This window comes from Cyprinus carpio, chromosome A3, assembly GCF_018340385.1.
Source record: "Cyprinus carpio isolate SPL01 chromosome A3, ASM1834038v1, whole genome shotgun sequence".
Taxonomy (NCBI): domain Eukaryota; kingdom Metazoa; phylum Chordata; class Actinopteri; order Cypriniformes; family Cyprinidae; genus Cyprinus; species Cyprinus carpio.
Genome location: NC_056574.1, coordinates 18,004,003 through 18,024,820, shown reverse-complemented (window position 1 = coordinate 18,024,820; position 20,818 = coordinate 18,004,003). Strand labels below are relative to the sequence as shown.

The 20,818-nt window shown below is 37.3% G+C and overlaps 2 protein-coding genes across 2 annotated transcripts; both read right to left on the bottom strand.

The window, feature by feature from the left end:
- Nucleotides 1-624: 624 nt before the first annotated feature.
- LOC109047786 (protein flightless-1 homolog) lies at nt 625-12,084 on the bottom strand. Its single transcript, XM_042721398.1, has 30 exons — nt 11,931-12,084; nt 11,026-11,136; nt 10,845-10,916; nt 9,837-9,917; nt 9,545-9,630; nt 8,832-8,993; nt 8,592-8,695; nt 8,315-8,490; nt 8,000-8,157; nt 7,819-7,903; nt 7,142-7,289; nt 6,840-6,973; nt 6,539-6,751; nt 6,222-6,401; nt 6,040-6,122; nt 5,873-5,947; nt 5,690-5,773; nt 5,443-5,614; nt 5,253-5,357; nt 4,713-4,904; nt 4,430-4,618; nt 4,191-4,330; nt 3,541-3,745; nt 3,232-3,386; nt 3,074-3,134; nt 2,822-2,950; nt 2,619-2,725; nt 2,125-2,230; nt 1,975-2,040; nt 625-1,848 (listed from the first exon to the last, which is right to left on the bottom strand). Exons 1-30 carry the CDS (start codon nt 11,991-11,993, stop codon nt 1,714-1,716), a joined length of 3,777 nt encoding a protein of 1,258 aa, XP_042577332.1. The 5' UTR covers nt 11,994-12,084; the 3' UTR covers nt 625-1,713.
- Nucleotides 12,085-13,247: 1,163 nt separating this feature from the next.
- LOC109113422 (DNA topoisomerase 3-alpha-like) lies at nt 13,248-20,774 on the bottom strand. The gene is given in 20 exon segments (XM_042721392.1): nt 13,248-13,410; nt 13,412-13,535; nt 14,245-14,915; nt 15,949-16,071; nt 16,163-16,309; nt 16,474-16,639; nt 16,732-16,845; nt 16,948-17,077; nt 17,275-17,460; nt 17,546-17,753; nt 17,844-17,926; nt 18,232-18,306; nt 18,417-18,520; nt 18,599-18,769; nt 18,855-18,998; nt 19,092-19,200; nt 19,288-19,363; nt 19,448-19,521; nt 19,617-19,676; nt 19,802-20,774. Coding segments are annotated over 20 exon segments (2,955 nt in total). The 5' UTR covers nt 19,967-20,774; the 3' UTR covers nt 13,248-13,385.
- Between the last annotated feature and the right edge of the window lie 44 nt (nt 20,775-20,818).

Genomic DNA, 20,818 nt, shown 5'->3' with positions numbered 1-20,818 from the left:
TTAAACTTTTGGCCTATTTCATCTCATAAAACAATGTACAATATTATTTTTGAAATAATATATTGACTTTATACATAGTTAAAAATAATTTATAATAATTACCAAAATAATATTAATATTTTATAATATTAAATGTTCTCATCTTTGTTACTCTGTATTGTTTTACATTATTTTCCTTCGTAACACAAATTAGAGCATTCCTTAAAACTGAAACTGAACAAATAACATTTAGATTACAAGTAAATAATCACATTTTAATTTCAGTTTTTACAAAAATTGTATTATTGACTGCAGTCATCTGCTCAACCACTTATTATTGATAAAATCTTTGTTTTATCAATAACAACCCAAATTATATTGCCCCAGCTCATATACACAGTGCACGTGATACCACTAATAGTCTTCCAGCACCATAAATGCATGCACACAGTGACAAATACTCCACAAGAGTCATACATATATGTGCGATGAAACTTTATTCAATACAAAATACATAAATAGAGCATCTGCAGGTGAAATCAGTGGCAGAAAAAATATCAGAAAATATTTGTACACATAGAAATACATTTATATATGCAGACAAAAAAGCTGCGGTGACAAATAGAAACAAAATAGGGCAACTTGTTGTCAATTGCAAATATTTATTTTACCTCGACCAATCCCTTTTATGTGCAGCCATAACAAATTTGATTAGCATAATTAAAATAAGAATATTTATTTCCTTGGCTAAACAAACTTCCCTGTCCAAGTTCTACAAATATTCAAAATTCAAAAAACTATCAAGTAGTCCATACACAGGACCATACCCTTTTCTTGTTTTTTCTTAAAAAGAAAAGAAAGAAAACCCTCATTCTGTGATCGATGAAACAGTGTCAGCTAAATAGCTCAAACAGCCTTGATTTGTGAAGATCAAATCATGGTAGCATTGTTGTACTACTGTTACAGATTGCGTTTTTAATTAAAGTCACTGGATTCGACCCAGTTATCTGCTGCATTGGTATAGATGTATGGGGCAGTTTAAGGGCATAAAAGCATTAATTCTCATTCGGACAAGTAAATAACATCCCACATAAACTGTGCAATTCATTATTACATCAGCATTGGCATCAGAAATAACATCCCACAGGTGAAGCAGTAAAACAGATCAAGCTGATGGAAAGAAACATTTAAAGGCAAACAATAAAAATAAATAAAAAAAAACTGGTGTGAGGCACCAAATCAGCATTTTAATTAGGTGACATCTGAAACAGACAAAGGTGTTGTGCATTCAATAACTGAAAGCCTTGGCAGAATAGTGTAGCCTAAATAAATGATATGAAGAGTCGTCTTTAAAATAACCGCTGCAAAATTTAGAAAATGTAAACAGTTAAGACGATTCACTACACTTGTGCAGCCAGATGGTTAAAACATGTTGACTCTCCCTCAACAGATATGTTCTTCTTAAAACATCCCTTAAGGAATACAGCATTTGATCTCTTGAGGTAACGCTTACCTAAGTGCTGTGTCATTGAGACTTCCTTTGATTTTAAATCTACACAGAAATATAAAATTCAATAATATTGCTTCAGTTAGCAAATATATATGTGAGCTTTTTAAAGAGAGTGATGCAGTGCACAATAATAATGGAATGTCTGTTGTAAGTGGTGTTGTTTTCTGAACCCTAATGCTCAGTTACTCAGACAGACTGTGTGAGGTGTGAAGTGCGAGGCTGATTTATGCAGGTGCGGTCTTGAAGGCGCTCCATGCGTGGAAACAGCGGGTGAAACAGTGAGGCTCGTTGCCCTTGCGCACCAGGCGCAGTTTTCTCGGTTGCTCTGTATCCTTGGACCTCATGTGCTGAATATAGACCTGATTGAAGGGTGACACAAATGTTAAGCAGACACAAGACAGGCCAGAAGGCAAGTGTGTATGTGTGCGAAGATTAAAAACTAAGTGCAGGTGTAAAATAAAATTGCCAATCAATGTGTGACTGACCTGACAAGCCTTCAAGCTCAGTTTAATCTCCACCTGGCTTGTCTGTGTGCCTACCCACATATAAACCTGCAAAACAAGCAGACAAACAGCTCAGCAACAACAAAAATCGCTGCCAGGAGAATCTGTTTGACTGCAAGCATGAAGCTCTACCTCTTTCCCATTGTCCAAAAGCATGATGTCGTCATCGGCCAGGTCATCCTGACAGAAGTCTGAGCACTTCTCCGATACAGCAAAGTAACCCTTCTCATTGGAGCACCTGAGACAAAAGGACAAATCTATTATTACCTCAAAAGTGTAATTTATTCCTGTGATGGTAAAGCTGAGTGTTTAGCAGTCACATGAACCTTCAGAAATCATTCAAATATGCTGATTTGGTGAACAAGAAAGATTTCTTATTATAAGCAATGTCGAAATCAGTTGTGCCGTTTAATGTTTTTGTGGAAACCATGTTACCTTTTTTTTTATTCTTTGATGAGAAATTCAAAAGAAAAGCATTTTTTGAAATAGAAATCTTTTGTAACATAAATGTCTGTGCAGTCACATTTGCTGAATAAGAGCATTCATTTCTTGCTAGAAAAATACCCGACTCCAAACTTTTGAACAGTAGTGTATTTAAATAACTTGAACTGCAATGAAATACTCACCTAAACAGTCTAGCGTATTTCATGTACTCTGCGTCTTCATCATATGGCTTCTGTGAGCCGATGCCAACCCAGAAGAAATTTTCTGGCTCTTCTCCTTCATTTATCACCTGAAGAAAAGTGAAAAAAGAAAACAAATTGTAAAAAAAAAAAAAACAATCAAGATGTAATGTGCATGTTTTGATGTTTATAGACGTGGTATGAACCTGTTTGCTGTAGGTGTCGTCAAACATGTTGTTCATGATGTCCTCTGCCAGTTTAGCTTCATCTGGGTCTGCTGCTCGGCCCACCCATGTGTACACTATACCCTGGTTGTCTGTACTTTCAAATGGCACCTACACAAATAACGATTGAATCATTAACTGTTTATAAACCACTGCAAGTTATCTTTATTCCTTTATTATTACCTGACGATTTATAACACATGAATATGTTGTAGAAAGTACATTCATGTTTACCTTCAATATAAAGCAGAATTCAGAGTTGAGGTTACTGGAATCTGTGGCTATTTGAATAGTCCTAAAAATGCACCAGAAGCACCACATATGTCATTTTTATTTGATTTTAGATATAGCAGATGAAAATATGCTACCTGGACAAAACACAGTATAGTTACCTGGTGCATAGCGCACTTCCATTTGTCCTGATGTGGTATAAACTTGGCTGCACACTGTCCACTTTTAGCTTCCTCTTGCCTTTGTGGATGATGAACTTCCTCTTGAAATGTGACAAGAACTTAAGATTCTCCTGCTGCTGGGTCATCCTCACAACCTGAAATATACACAAGATGATGACGTCTTCTTAAAATAAAACGTCATGATATAACACATACATGAGGATTACACAGTCAAGGCAACAGGAGTCGCTTCAACAGAATGAGGATACATTACATAGCATGCACATTAACCATGTAAACATGTAATACCTCCAGTTTGCCTGGGAACAAGCTCTCAAACTTCTTCTGTAGGCTGAAAGTGAAGGTCAGCCAGCCCATGTTGGAGGCCTCACGGCCCTGCCAGAAGTAAACCACACACTGGAAGTCTTCTTCAGGCTGTTTGTCCTCATCGTCTCCTTCTCCTTTCTCTTTGTCTTTCTCTTGATCATCCTCATACTCCACTGGCACCCAGTACCTGAGACAGACACAAATATCCCATTTTTTCATCGAAACATGAAAGTTGTAGGTATCTAAAAAAACAATAATAGTTATTTTTAGTTAGTACAAATCAGTAACTTGCAAAAATTGACACCAGCACATTGAGGATCAGATTCAATGGAAAGGGTGTGCTGTTTTTTGTTTTTTTTTGTCTAATGCAAGGGTTCTCCACTCTGACCCTTGAGTTCCACTTTACTGTAGATTTTAGCTCTAACCCTAATCAAACAGAGCTGAATAAGCTAATCAAGGTCTTCAGGAACACTTTAAAGTGACAGGCAGGTGGGACTGATCAAGGTTGGAGCTACCCTGGTCTAATGATTTCACCTACTTAACAATCATTATTCTGTCCATCTGAGAACTGATGAACATTACAACCCAGCTGCAATTCTTGCAGTTAATTTTAGTGAAACCCTCGGACCAACCTGCAGAGAAATACGTAGCAATCCTGAGTATAAAAGTGACCAAATTCCTCCTCTGGTAAACGGGCAAACTTCTTCCCCTCCAGAACGAATCCCTCCATGCCATCCAAATCCTCGTTCCACTCCTCCATCATCTGCTCCGCCTGTCAGAGTTACAACAAACCCACAAAGATATTGATTTTTACAGAATTGTAGCAGAAAATGAAAGGTTGGGATTAAGGAGCTGTTAATTAAGGTCTTACCTCTGTGAGAGGCATTGCTGGCTGTCTAGGAAGGAACAGAGCTGTTAGGTCAGCCTTCATCTGGTCCTTCTGCTCCGCATCCTTCTTCACCTTTCCAGTCAAGCCCTCTTTTTGCTTCACACTCTCTGCATTCCTGGTATAATCCACCTTCAACACGTCATCCCAATTCTTGAACTTGGATTTGAAGACCTGTTGAGTGTAACATGGTATTGGAACATTCATTTAAAATGCAGTTTCATTTAAAAGGAGGACTGTAAATAATCTTTTATTTTGTCAGTTTTACCTGGCACTCTGTGCCCTCCAGATTACGGATGACCACAGCATGTTTTGGTCGATGGAGCATACTGCACACCTCTTGGCCCAGCTTCAATGCAGCTGCCCTCACAAGACGTGAGGACTTACGGCCAATCCAAATGAAGACGTCAGACCAGCAATCTAAGATGTAGACACCTTTAGTGTCTAAAAGACCTTGTACCTAAAAAAGCAAGACATTCCACTTGTTAAATGTATTCAGGGACGATACCATACTAATAATTAACTGATATATTAAAAAAAAAAAAATAATAAATAAATTATTGTAAAAGAACTGTCTTAATTTTTTAAAAACAAAATGTATTTATATTTTTGTCAAAACCATGTTCAGGTTTCTCTGGTTAATCCAAATTCAAAAGAATTTTTTTTTTTGATAAATTCATTGCATTCTTGCTTGCTTTTTTTTGTTAGTACCAAACATTTGAATGGTAGTGTAAATTCTAATGATTTTTAGCAGCATAAAAATTGAGTATGTAAATGACAAATCATAACGGTCTAAACTCAGCATTACCAGTCTGTGCTCTGGAACCACATCTAGTTTGAGCTTGTCCTTGTGCTCCACAGAGAGTTTGTAGTTGATCTGAGGAAGTTCAAGGTATCCCAAGCCCAAACCAACCTAACACACCAAGAAAGTACAAAATATTTTACAACAAGTGCTTTTTGGAAAGAAATGCACAACAACCAATAGACCATTCCCTGACCTTATAGAGCTTGGGTCGGACAGGAGTGAAGTCATCTGGGACATGTTTCTTGATTTCCTCCGGCTGTCCCCCAAGAATTTCCCAGAATTCTGGAGGTTCTTGATTATGCATCAAAGTTGTAATCTCTGCTTTGCTTTTTCGCTCATTTTTGTTGATCTTCTCAGCAAATAATCTATAAATAACATAAGCACTTCTACAAATCTGAACCACAAGAGGGGGGAAGACAGCTTATTTGTTTGCATCTTACCTTGCTTTTGTAGTACTAGCAAGTGTTGCATTGCCTCCTCTCCAAATAAATATTTCAAGACCAGTGTCCACCAAAAAGACAAACTTAAAATTGAAAAAAAAAAAAAAAAAAAAAAAAAAAAAAGATCAGATTGAATCACTCCCACCAAAATACATAACCGAACAAACAGCACATTAAGCTCACCGAGGATCGAGTGAGGATGCTTTCAGAGGCACAGACTCTAATCTGATGTTCTTTTTCCCATAAACCCTGTACAACCTGCCCAAAAACACAAAACAAACAGGATTAGTGCAAGTCACATCAGGGATAAGCTGGAGAGGCTGTCCTGGGTGTTGTTTTTGGTGGGGCACCTGGTTGGGTATTGAGTGTCCTCTACGGAGTAAAATCCACTGGCAGTTCCACCCTCAATATAAGAAATCTCATTGTTGAACACCTAAAATGACACATTGCAGAAAAATATAGCGGAGTATATACTGACAATGCAGAAATACATCATTTTGTGCAGGAAAACAAAAAAGTATGTTTTACTGACTGCAGTGAATTCTTCACTCTCGTCTCCCATCTCCTCTCTGATAGTCCTGCACTCAGCACCCAAATAATTACGGAGGTTGACAGCATGGATGGCAGAGCCGGCTTTCTTATCAAGGGTAGCTTCCTGCCCGATCCAGTAATAGATCTCCCAGTTCAGGGATCCATTGTCATCTAAGAACGCCTGTAGAAATGCATTACAAAGCATTCATTGAAAGTAGGGATGCAGACAAAAAAAAAAAAAAATCATGTCCATTTAACATGAAAAAAAAAAAAAAAAAAAAAAAAAAAAAAAAAAAAAAAAAAAAGTACAGGCCTGACCTTGAGAACAATGTAACAGTCTGCCTCATAGAACTTTCCGTGGAAGGCCTCGTCCACCTGGATGGGTATAAAGTTTTCTATCTGCCAAATTGTAACACCAGGGATCTGCCCCACATCCTCCAAGAAGAACTCTGAGTAATCCAGCGGAGGTTTCTCTAGTTTCTTGTCCCATCGTTTGGTTTTTAGATCAGAGGATTTCAAGTCTCCACTCTCCTAAAAGATTGTGAGACACGTGAAGACCAGGAAGGTTTTGACATGTACCATTATAAAAGTTCCACCATGAGCTCTGCTGCTCTCTTACCTCGATGGATTTGTTCTTCTCCTGAGCCACGTCTGACATTCCCTTCAGCACCTGTTTAGCCTGATCATCCTGGGCCGAGTCCTTGCGTCTCCTTAGCCTCATCTTTCTGGCCATGTGGTCTCTTGGGCTATTTCCTGCATTACACAAACATCATATTGCAATTTCAGTTGCATTACACAGTTACAGTTTGTTTTGTTACTTTAAATTCAGCATATTGAGCCAACAACAGTTAGGTATGTGCAAACAACAACAACAACAACAACAACACTCTTAGAGAGAAAAAAGAGAAACATATATTGTACCTCCACCAGCTGCTGCCACAGTGGCTGGAGATGCACCAGCCAATCGCAGTTGGTTCTGCAATGAGAAGTCTATGTTGTACCACTCAGCTGTCCTGTCCACTGGTTTAGGGGGCATTACTAGATTTGGATTCTCACGGACATCCAAAACCTAAAAAAAGAAATCAGTGTCAAAATAAATTTATTCAGCATTTATTAACTGTTTTAACATATGCATGAGTGTTTGTTGCATTACTCTTATAAGTAAGTACATTAAAAAAAAAAACAAAAAAAAAAACTATGCTAACATTTAAAAGGTCGGGGCTGGTAAGATTTTTTTAAAATGTTTTTAAAGAAGTCTATTATGCTCAGCAAGGCTCCATTTATTTAACCACAAACACAGCAAAAGTAATTTTATTAAATATTACTACAAATTAAAAGAACTGTTTCATTCTAATATGCTGATTTGGTGCTCAAGAAATATTTCTTATTAATTATCGATGTTGAAAACTGCTTAATATTTTTGTGAAAACTGTGGTTGTTCAGGATTCTTGTTATGTATAGAAGGTTCAAAAGAACAGCATTTGTTTGAAATGGGAATCTTTTGTAATATTATAAAAGGAAAATAATCTTACTGGCCCCAAACGGTGGTGTAGGTAATAAGAAGATGATTTTTTTCATTTTTAATAAAGAGTTCATACCTCAAGGTCAGTGAGGAAATGAATGGCCTCTGGTAATGTCACAAGGCGGTTCTTGTTCAAAACCAGCTTTTTCAATTTTCCACACCTGAGCAAATCAAAAAGCCACATATTATTAATATCAATATCATTTATATTGGTTTTATAAATTACGTCTTACTACCAATAAAATGTCAGTTCTCACCGGCAAAGTCCCTCAGGAACAAGCTCCAGATTATTATTTGCAGCCATGAACTCAACCAGGTTGGACAATTTTCCTACACCAGATGGAAGCCCATCAAAATCGATTTTGTTTGATTTGAGTTTCAGATTCTTCTTCTTAGGCTTATTGCAAATGGCAGACTGCATATCACATTAAACAGGGAGAAAAAAAGAGAGACAAAATTAGCAACAAGTCATCAAATATATCAATGTAAGCTAAATGACAATACTACTAATGTGATGAAGCATTTTCTCCTGCACATGCACAAAAGCACTTTCAAGGCAATGAGGGACTTACAGGCAGGGATGTGAGCTGATTCCTAGAAAGGTTGAGCGTCTCGAGTTTAGTCCACTGATCTATGCACAGTGACAGTTCAGATATCTGATTGCTGCTCAGATTTAGCCGTTTGAGATTAGCCAGTGAATACAAGCATTCTGGTACCCGAGTCAGATCATTGCAGGACAGGTCCACGTCTACACAGAAACACACAAGATTCATTAAACATGGAGCAACAGCAATTACAGATACTGATGATTGTTTTAAAGAGAGCAAAGTAACACCCCTGGATCTCTACCTGCTAGATTGGTGAGGCCCTCCAGACTTGTGGGCATATTATTTTGAGTACGCTGAGTGTTCCTTAAATGGAGGGTTTGAAGGGCCACCATAGCAGGTAACTGCCTGTTACGACAAAGGCACACAAGCGAGAAAGAGTTTATCAGAGTCAATGCTGGTAACACAATGATGTCATCTTCTTTGGCAGCGTACAAACTGCATAGACAGAAATAAATCAAATTGTAAAAACCATCTGTTTTACCTCAGCTGTGCATGCATAAGCGGATTATTATTGAGTATGAGGGTCTGCAAATGGACCAAGCGTCTCAACTGAGGAGGAAGACTGTCCAAATTATTGTCACTTAGGTCCAGGTACAGCAGATCAGTGAGGTTAATGAACAGCTGATTTGGTATGTTACCAATGCTGCAAGAAAGAGCAAACATCAGAGATGAGTATCAGATTACACATGTGTTCACAGAAATCCATTTAAATCATTATCATTCATAGTCATCCAGTAAATTACAAACACTAGGAAATGTCTTGGGGCCTTCAAATACATTTGTGGACAAAATGTGGGGGCCGTGGCGGTAGAAAGGTTGAGAACAACTGATATAGATGGATGCTGCATTGGGTCTTTTTTCAGCATCTTGCACCATGTGCATAGCATTTCTAAGATGGTGTGTGAAGTTAAAAATAGTTCAACTTTTAAAAACATGTCTCAAGATCCCTGCATTTTTTCCATTCCTTCAGTAGCACTCAGTCTAGCTATTACTGGGCACAAAAATGCATTCTTTGAGTAGGCGCCCAAACCATCCCCAAGATCTCTTCCAAAACGCCATGGTAACAGATCACAAAATTGTTATATATGTATGTATGTATGTATTTTTTTTATTTGTTTTTAATAAAAGTGTGTTTTCATGAGTAATCATTATTCCTCACTTCCGAGAACATGAGTACAAAATAGAAAGACCAACCTATTGTGACCGAGGTTTAAGACTAACATGTTCCTGGAGTTCTCCAAGTCTCGAGGGATTTCTGTTAGTTGGTTGTAGCTCAGATCCTGAACAGAAGAGGGAACAACACATCTAAACACACATAACTTTTACTATAATACAGCACACAATCTATGACAAATTCACATAGTTTCACTTTTCGAGACACAGCCCTTTTTACATAAAATTACATCATGCCTGTAATTTTGCACTTAACTGAGATACATACTTCATCCACCAAAGAGAGAAATAAACAAAGTAATTATCTACATACCAGCACAGAGAGATCATCCAGCTGAAAAATATCATCAGGAACACCAGAGTTCTTCAGGTTGTTTGCTCTGGCCACAACTGCCTACAGCCAAACAACAAGGGCAGGTTAAATGCTTGTCTGAGAGCACTGAAAATATATATAGTAGAACTGTGGAAAATATTGCGGTGTTGATTAAAAATGCAGTTCAAATATTTGGGGTAAGTAACATTTTCGAAAGATGTCTTATGCTCACCAAAGCTACATTTAAATATTTTTTAATTTGTAATTTATTCCTGAGGATTTCTAAGTAAGAATCCATCGCTTACTCAGGTGAACATTTTCATGATTCTCTGATTAATAGAAAGTCCAAAAGAACAGAATTTATTTGAAATATGTGACCCTGGACCACAAAAACAGTCTTAAGTCACTGTCTGGGGTATATTTTTAGCAATAGCCAAAAAACATTGTATGGGTCAAAATTATTGATTTTTCTTCAATTTTGAGTCATAAGTAGAACAGGTATATTTGTTTTATTACCATGAAGATATTTTGTAAATTTCCTACCATAAATACATCAAAACATAATTTTTGATTAGTAATATGCATTAAGAATTTATTTGGACAACTTCAAAGGTGATTTTCTCAGTATTTAGATTTTTTTGCATCCTCAGATTCCAGATATTACAATAATTGTATCTCCGCCAAATATTGTCCGATCCTAATAAACCATACATCAATGGGAAGCTTATTAATACAGCTTTCAGATGATGTATAATCTCGAAACGTTTACACTTAAGACTGGTTTTGTGGTCCAGGGTCACATATAATATTCTAAAACATTAAACAAAACATTTCAATAAATATTTTAGAACATTATAAATGTCCTTATTGGCACTTTTAATGCATCCTTTCTGAACAAAAGTATTTTGACCCCAAACTTTTGAGTGGTAGTTAATGTTACGTTAATATTTATATTTCCTTATGTAAAATGTAAGCAGAGGATAATGTGTTTGAAATATTTCACATTACCCTCAGGTTGGGAAGACCTGACAGTTCTCCGTGCAACGTCGTCAGGCTGTTGTGACTCACGGACAAATGTTCCTGATTTCACACAAAAGAGCAAAAAAAAGACCCAAGATTGAGCATTAGTAAGTTGACAGTCTAATTGCGAAACGTGAAATTGTGACTCAGCTGTATGATTGACAATCACCAGTTTCTGCAGGGAGGACAGTTCCTCTGGAAGATAGCAAAGCCCCGTTCTGTTCAGCTTCAGCCATCGCAAGCTGGTCATAGACTTGACATGCTCCGGAGGATAATAACCCTGTTTTGTTCAGAAGAGGTGATAGTATTATTGTATTATATAATAAGATCATGATTAGGCTTTTTGATGGATCTGCCACACTGATGTAATTTTCCAAACAGTCTTACTTGCTTCAGTCTGAAGCCTAAATTTGATCTAAAACAAGCTAAATCTGGTACAATGATGTCATTTCATTGATGTCACTTAAAAATGATGGAGTGTGTTTGCTATGGCAACAACATGAGCCTGAGCTAGAAAACTTGCATGCTGTTCACACAGTTATCTCAAGAGGAGTACATCTGCCTGAAGTGGCTTTACATAAGACCAGAGCATCGGTACACATTTACTTAAGCGAACCAACACACTTGAGAGCATGTGTAGTGTAATACCGGAACTCGTGTAAGAGAATTCTGTACTGAACATATGTAATGCTAATAAATCTTCTTTTTTATATGCATACTGATAAACTCTCCAGTCTAAAAGAAGCTGCAACATGTTTTTGAAAGCCAGTGCGTCGGCAGCGCAGTTCATTTATCGAGGCCAGACGCGGTAGAAAGTGTTACCCAACACATCTGAGTCGCTAACAAACTTCTAGTTATTTCCTTGCTGTCACACAGCTTGACTTGAGCGCGACCAATTTTGACAAGTCGCAGGCTAACGCCCAGTGTTCGTCTAAGCTAGCACAGTTAGCGCTGCTAGCTCACCATCTCAAACCGTTTTCACACGCTAACTAGCCTACATCACTTTCCTCGCTTGAGCGAATGATTTATTAACAGAACCAAATACAAATAGACGTATTAAAGCTGAATGCTTACCTTAAAGTCATTCCCACTTAGATCTACTCCCCTGATAAAGGGGAGAACTCCGGTCGCGGCCATGTCTAGTTCAGGATATGGCAGCAGTCGCAGCTTATTTCTGTTTTGGCAGCGGCGCCTGCTGGTGCATCAACACTCCCCCGTCCTCCGCTCACATGGTACAGCCCACTAACTACTCAGCGCTACCAACCACTCACAAGGTTATTTCTGTTTCGAAAACTGCTACTTAAACCCGCCCAAAACGTGCTAAGCTTCACCCTGCTGTAGTTGACTCAGACCTGACGCACTGCTGAATCATTTGCAGAGCAGACACACTGAAAGGGCCTGGGACGAAGATAGGATGGGTTAATAATGTGATGGTTGGTGGTCAGTAAATTTATTTTTATTTATTCTGGATGGAATTCGTTTTTTTGGGATTTTTCTTCTTTGTTTTGGAGGTTTGGAGTAGCATTTTATGTTATATTTATGCATTTAGCAGACTTAAAAAAAAAAAAGAGAGATTTACAAAAGCAATTATTCAAAGTGTCAACAATATATGAAAGTATATGTAATAATGCTGTAGGTCTTGAAATATGTAAACAATTTACTCATGAGGATAAATGACTACACACACAAAAAGGCGAGACACTGCAGGTGAATAGGGTAAAAAATTACATAATAGTTATCATCTTACCAAGTTAATTGATTACATTGATAATTGCAAACATTTTTTGTATTACAAGTTTTCTAAAATGTTATATTTCAATATGCAAATGAGGCATTATTTAATGAATTATGCACTAATTTGCATACATTTCTAGTACAAAAAAATCTGAACACTGGATGAAGTCAGTTCATAAATTCTTGTTTAATTTTTTTTGACATATTTGAGTCAAAAGTTTTTACAGAAGGAATTCTGGGTATCTCTTCTTGTCACTCCATAATTCAGAAAATACTTTGAACAGCTGGAAAACAATATATTTTCACCATTTTGGGGGGGAATAAAATGTTGTATATCAAGAAAATTATGTATGAACAAATCCCTCTGTAAAAACCTTCAGAATATAGACAGGAATACATATATAAAGTTCGGTGTGCGTAAGTGTCACTGAAGCTGAGATTTATGGCTCAGTGTTAGAGAAAAAACTAATTTTGAGAAAACGGCCTTTAAAAATATGTCTTGTAATTGACATCTATTGACACAAATAGATAAAGTGCTATAAAAGAAACAATTAACACTGTGTTTTGGATGTTTTCTTTCCATAAGTCTGAAAAAACACTTTATGAAAAGCCAAAAAGCCCAAAATCTAAATACTGACAGGTGCATGAAAAAACTCTGTTTTTGCCTGCAGTTTCTCCCCTTAAAATAACTATTTTCCACAATACAATTTAGTATACATATTTAAAATATACATTTGATAAGATTGATTTCATTAATATACGTATTTTTCATTTTACAAAAATTGCATGAACCATTTATTTTAATCTGCCCTGTGGACATGTGACCCGGCTCATGACATATTCCACAGGTTCTTGGCCTTTTGGCAGTGGGAGGTTTGTTTGAGGTAGTGCTGGCCTTTTTGTTCCCAGGATGTCTGGCACCATTTCCTCCAGAGAAATCTGTGGCTGAAAAAGTGACAGGAAATGGAAATTATTAGCAAAAAAGACAATATTGAAGAAATTATTGCCAGATGAAATATTTACATATCTTGGAACTCATATAAAACAATCCCTAACTGTTGTTTTCCTCCTCCACAAAATGTAGCTCAGTGGAACACAATCAAAGCCAATTGGGACATACTTGATGTTTAATATGTGACCTAGATTTTACAGCACAAACCGACATAAATAGAAACCAAGCGACTGACAAAATGGATCAAAAATTGTCGCATTTGATTTTAATATATTTTAAAATGTAATTTATTCCTGCGATGGTAAAGCTGTATTTTCAGCATCATTACTTCCGTCTTCATTGTCACATGATCCTTCAGAAATCATTTTAATGTGCTGATTTGATGCTCAAGAAACATTTCTTATTATATTATTATGTTGAAAACGGATTAATATATTAGAGGAAACCATAAAACATTTTATCTGGATTTCCTAAAGAACAGAAAGCTTCAAAAAACACCATTTATTTGCAATAGAAATCTTTTGTAACATTATAAATGTCTTTGATCACATCCTTGTTGAATTTCGTTTAAAAAAAATCTTACTGACTCCAAACATCTGAACAGCAGTCTATGTATGAATGATCCTCTTTGACATATTCTGATCATATTTTGCCCATGTATAATACTTTTTCAGAGCAAAATATCATAGACAGGCATTATACCTGGAGCCACATTTTGGTTTGCCCACCGGAAGAACCCACACTGCTGATCACGTGGTTTCCCGCAGGTGTGAAACATTCGTCCCTTGTTTGGTCCATCTTTCATGACGGTCCTGGTCACTGCAGGCTCATTACAGTTACACACAGTTTCACCATCATCACCTCCAGGTACATTGCCAAAGCCAGTTGAGGGCCTGGGAGGCTTAGAATTCTGTCTCAGGGGTCCTCTGCTCCCTCCGGTTGGTGCTTGCTCAGCCGGAAGATCAGCCCACAGGAAGAACTTACAGTCTCCTGTGTTGCACTTGTAGAACTGACGGCCTCGATTGGGACCCTCTTTGCAAACAGTGAGAAGAATGGCATTCTGACCACAGTTACACACAACGGCACTGCCCTGGGCTGAAACTGGTGGTCGTGCTGCCCGTGGAGGTGGCAGAGTGGCTGCTGGAGGTCTAACATTCTCCACACTGGATGGAGGTGCTGAGGTGGTTCTAGGTACATGATGCTGATTTGATCCAGAGCTGGTATGTGCCCGAGAGCCAGAATCTGCTTGTCCTCTTCGGATATACTTCGTGTTTAAGATGTCTTTGAGAGTCTCATCACATCCTCCGATGCATCCCACAAATTCAAGGGGCATCATAGGTGGCAAACTTCCCCTCCTGAATTTAAACTTAAGCCTGTCAAAAATTATATGAATAAAACCAAAAACAGTATTTAAAATGCCCCTCTTTATTTTGTTAATACACTACCTATATTATTGTCCATGATTTTTTTTTTTAGTGCAAATTGGTTTACATTAGATAATGCAGTACAAATCATGAACTAACAAATGAACTGATTAGCTCAAAATGTACATTGGAATGCAGTTTTTCCTATTGCTCGTGTGCCAGTTATTATCCCTCTGCATACCATAGGTTGCAGACCTCAGATCTAGGTTAATGTTATTTTATAAATATGTTTTTGTTGATAATTCATGTTCGTTCATAGTACTGAAAATATGATTTTTAAATTTAAGTTAATTTACACAACTTACACAATTAATATAGATAGAAATAAATATGAAATGCTGTAAAAGTATTTTATTTTATTCCATATTAGCTACTGCATGAACTAATGCTAACATATAAGAACCTTATTGTATAAATGTTACCAAAAATACACTACTGTTCAAATGTTTGGGGTCAGCAAGTCTCTTATTCACACCAAAGGCGTATTTATTTGATTTGAAATACAGTAAAAACAGTAATATTGTGAAATATTATTACAATTTAAAATAATTGTTCCTATTTTAATATATTTTAATATTTATTTTATTCCTTATTTTATGGCAAAGCGGAACTCTGAAAATCAGCAAGATTTTCAGAAATCATTCTAATATAATGATTTGATGCTTTAAGGAACATTTCTTCTTGTTATTAATTTTAACAGTTTTTACTGCTTACAATTTTTGTGGAAACGGTGATACATTTTTTTCAGATTCTTAATAGAATGTTCAATTGATTAATAGAAAGATCAAAAGAACGGCATTTATTTGAATTTGAATTTTTTTGTAACACTGTAATGTCTTTACTGTCACTTTTGATCAATTTATTGCATCCTTGCTGAATTAAAGTTTTTTTTTTTAAACGCAACTGACTCCAAATCTTTGAACTGTAAGTGGTTCAGAATATTAAAATGACGACAAAGCAACATAAGAACCACAATCCTTACATATGCACTGGATGTGGACGGCAAGTTGGACAAACGCTTTCATCTCTCTTGACCTCCAGAACTGTGTCTGGAAACCATACGGCTGCTTTACAAGCTGGATATCCCATGCATGAAAGAAACATCCTGCACAGTGTGATTTAAAAAGGGTGATCAAAATAAATGAATAAACTACAATCCATTTCCATTTCAGTTAGATTAACACATGTTGTCTCACCCTGTGCTGTCTTTCTTCTTCTTCAGCACCATGTCACGGTTACACTGAGGACACTTTCGCACTGGTAATGGTATCTCCATTTCTCCTTGCTCCTGTTCGGTAATCTCCTGAGCAGGCCCCAGATAATTTGACAAAGCCTCATCCAATCTGCAGAAAATATGACAAAAACACTCAATTCAAATTTGAATGTAAAATGTAATTGGCGACTACTCAGCTGTACAGCTGGAACAAACAAAAGTAGAGCTATATATCTTGTTGATCTTTGCAGTTTAAGACAAACTGAGAAGAAGTGATGCTATAGTCAGACTCACTTTTTTGCCATCCTCACGGACTCAATAAAAACAGCCTTGTATTTTGCCACATGATAACTGAGGACAGAAGTTTTGTCCTTTCTGCCCTCTGACACAAGTTTAAGGTCCGCCTCCAGCTCTGCTCTCAGGTCTGGTTTAGACATCTCATACCCCATTGAGTTATACCCTGAAACAATGTTACACTCAATTTCACACAAATCACAGGTATTAAACCATTCTTTGAAGACTTCAATACTACTAATATGCTGATTGCATTACCTTCAACGAGACCCATGCCAAGTTTTCCAGGAAGGAACCTCTGGTCAGCTATCAACCCTACATACTTGCGACTCTTTATGGTCTCAATGTGTTCAGCATGTGTTGCATCAGTACCTGCAGCAACAGCTCAAGTTAAGTGTCACATTACTAACTCTTTTTTTTTATAAATGATTTAAAATATTCAAGGTACAAAGCTGGACTGATAGGTTTCAGTACCAATGCCATGTTTCTCCATTAGCGATATCAAATCGGCCTCTGTCAGAAGCTGTGGTGGACTGGTCTGTCCTTCCACCATCTCAATCGCTGTGGGCTGGAACGTGGTGTCAGCTGTATATGATGGAATAAACTGTGCAAAAAAAAAGAGGCATATAGGCTCCAAATTACTTCTAGTGAAACTGCAGGAAAAACTGGTGTGACATAATTTCAAACAAAATCAGGCCAAAAAAATATCCACAATGCTATGGTCAAATAGTTTCTTAACTGAAAACTGAACTCTATATGTTTAGCTTTACAATGTTATGTTATGTTTTGAGCAGTATCCACCTTATTGTACCACTTGTCATAAGGGTACACTTCCAGATAATTGCGAGCAATGATCGTCAATCCACTAGCAGAGAATCTCTCTTCTGCTATTTCAATCTCGACCGTCGCCTCTTGACCCTGTGCATCTTTGGAGCAACAGGCCAGAAAGTGACGTACAATGAACTCATACAGCAGCTTTTTATTTCCCTTAAAAAAAGAGAAAGAAATATAATTAAACACCATCATGTAAGTTCGTATCAGTTATGATGGTCCTAACAGAGAGCTTGCTCACATGTAAACTGTTAGTGTATTTGATGGGGTGAATGGGAGGATGGGCCTGATCTGATTTGTTTCCATTTCGAGGTGTGGGCCCACCGCTTTCCAAAATGCGCTGAGCAAAATTTCCCCATTCCTTGTCTTGTGTCTGCTGCTGAACCAGCATGGTTAGGTTCAGGTTCTGTGGAAAAATGTTGGTCTCAGTACGAGGATAACTGATGAACCTGGAAGGAAACAGACAGGCTGATTTGTGAAGGGACACAACAGACACACTGTAGACCACAGACCTGTGGTTGAAATAACCGTTAACTTACCCTTGAGAGTACAGCTTTCTTGCGATTTTCATCGTTTTATTGGCACTTATCCCCAGGTTTCTTGAAGACAGTTTTTCAAGTTCCTGAACAAAGATGGTAAGAATAAGAATAAATTAGGTATAAATTACATTTTAAAACAGATTAAAATAGAAAACAGTTATTTAAATAGTAATATTTCACAATATTACGGGTTTTACTGTATTTTTAGCCAAATAAATGAAGCCTTGGTAAGCATAAGAGTTTTCTTTCAAAAACATTCAAAAGATGTTAACAAACTCAAATTTCTCAAATGATAGTGTATGGGTGTCATGTCGGAGTGTCCACATTCTTTTCTCTTTATTTCCAATTTTTTTAATGTAGAAAATCTGTCAAGTTCTATATTACTTACCACAGTGTCAAGGGGTAAAGGTCGGAGTTTGCTTTTTGGTTTACTTGTTACAGATATAACTTTTGCCATGGGATCCTAAAGAAAAGATTAAAATCAAGCAGAAAACTTATGATGACATAATAATGAACTACAAAGATTACATATATGTTTCGAAAAAAAATCTTAAGGTAAGCTGAAGCACACACCTTTATGCACATATGATGAAACACAAGGCATGCAGTGTGATTGAAAAGACGATGTCTTTTCCAGCTGAATTCAACCGATTCTTCTTCATTAGGCTCATGGACAACTATCAAAGAGATATTTCACATGCACACAATAAAGTGTACGTGACGACACTACAAAGCACTTGTTGCATTTGGAGTACCTTTGATTTTAAAGAAAGTTTCAGGGGTGAAGGCTTTAATGGCTTTAAACCGCTCTACCACAAAGCCAAGGGTCGGGAACTGACAACTGCCATAACTGATGAGCTGATCAGAGAGAGATTCTGGGAAAATCTTCTGCAAGCGCAATGTCTGGAACCTGGTAAATGATGCTCCTGAAGGAACACAACGTACATATGCTAAACACTGTGTAAAAGACAGCAGTTTGTGTTTAATCCTCTTTTATTTTGAAATGCCTACCGATGCGGAGATCCAGCTCCTGTCTCACATCCACCGCATCACTGACGTTGATGTCCGGCTCAGTAAGGGTCTCACAGGCTCTCCTTATGGAGTTTGGGGTGATCTCAGAGAACCGTGCACGGAAGACCTGAACATTTGGCTCCACTTCATTAAAAGATATCCCATGTTAAAACGCTGTTAGGAATATCGACAGCATCATTACGGTGAATAGCTAGAACCATGATGCACTAAACTAACCTGCTTTGCAAACACCAATGATCTCAAAGCCGATATTTTCTCCTTCTCTGTCGCAATCAGTCCAAATGACCAGAGCTTGACACTCTCTCACCTCTCTCTCCAAAGTCCTCTGGATTATGCAAATACATACGTTAAAATATAAAACACAAGCACCTTTTCAAAAAATAAATCCAGCTGAATGAATGTAAATGAATACTTTGATCGGTATAACGTTCTCAGGGCAGTACTTCTCCACCTCAGCATCAAACAAGAGGACTGGATTACAACTATGCCTGTGAAACAGACCTCGTGATAAAGTTTATATATAAACTGAATTAGTTATTATCTAAGAGATATAAAGAAATATAACTTTTTACCATTTCTGAAAAGGCCCTTTGAATTCAAGATTCAAGAGATGTCCTGATACAGATGTCATGCTTACAACCACATTCTGTGAAAAAAAAAAAACACAATCAGCAAATAAAGACTATACTTCTATGTACATCTTTCTCAGTAATTAATACAAATAGAAATAAAAATAATTACTTGACCAAACAGGTTGTATTTATACTCATATATGTAGTTGTAAACAGAGTAGCCTTCTCTCTGTCAAGAAAACAAGATTTATTATCACTGATGATGATGATCATTAAATAACAACTCGTTTGATAACTATAAGATCTGACATTACAGATCAAAGTAAAGTTAACTGTATAACAGTCAGCACTCACTCTTCTCCACCTCCCATTTGACATGATCTCTGCTATGCCCTTAGCTGCATCGTTTTTCTCAGCAACACACAGCACTTTCTTAATCTGAGTGCGCCTTATTACGCTTCCAGATACTTGCCTATAAAATCGACTGCCAATTACTCTTGATCTAAACAAAACCTTCATAACTGTGATCTAGCGGCGCGTGAGTTACACCCATAGACAGTAAAAGAAAGGTTACACCCCTAAATTACACCCCGGACATTGCATCAAAATAACAGCATAAAACCCTGAAAACCTGCAAGTTAACTGAGATACAACATATCAGCGTAAACGTAATGTCTTTGGGAAAAAAATATCTCTGTAAAAGTTTTAAATTAAGTGCGAACACAGCAGACGAATCAACTCTGAGAACTGTCATAAAAATACCAAGCAATGTGTTAGAACCTCGTTGCTGTGTTGTGTATTTTCCCAACAAAATGTAATGAACTAAAAACAAATAAGTTAAAATAGTGAATTTTCATATATATATGAAATAACGAGTCTTGTCCTACGATATGAATAATAATTTCTCCCCTTGAACAGCCACACAGCGCGTCATAAGAAATGCACTGTCTGTGTCTCACAACCTACTCAGACACCTACCTAGGCAGCATATTACGGCATCTTAAGATCTTTGCGAGTCCGCTGACTAGAAGACCCTAACTGCTGTCTAGCTAGGCAGCTTACTAGGTTTTGAAACACAGTTACTTCCTCATCAGGACCGTCACATGGGAAGGTTGCGATCGTTTAAACATGGCTGCTGCTGGAGGATGTCAGGTTATTGAGCGGCAGGAGTACATCGAAATAGCGGTGTCTTCGTTTAGATTTGTTATATAGATGCCGGATTATAAGTAGGTTTATATAAGCGGCGACGATTGATAGATGTATGAGATTTATGGCAGGTGACATCAAAGGTCTGTCAGGCAGGAGAGCATCGTCTTCAAGCTCATGTATATCAGATCGTGATCTGGCTCAGTGGACTAACCATCCGAGAGA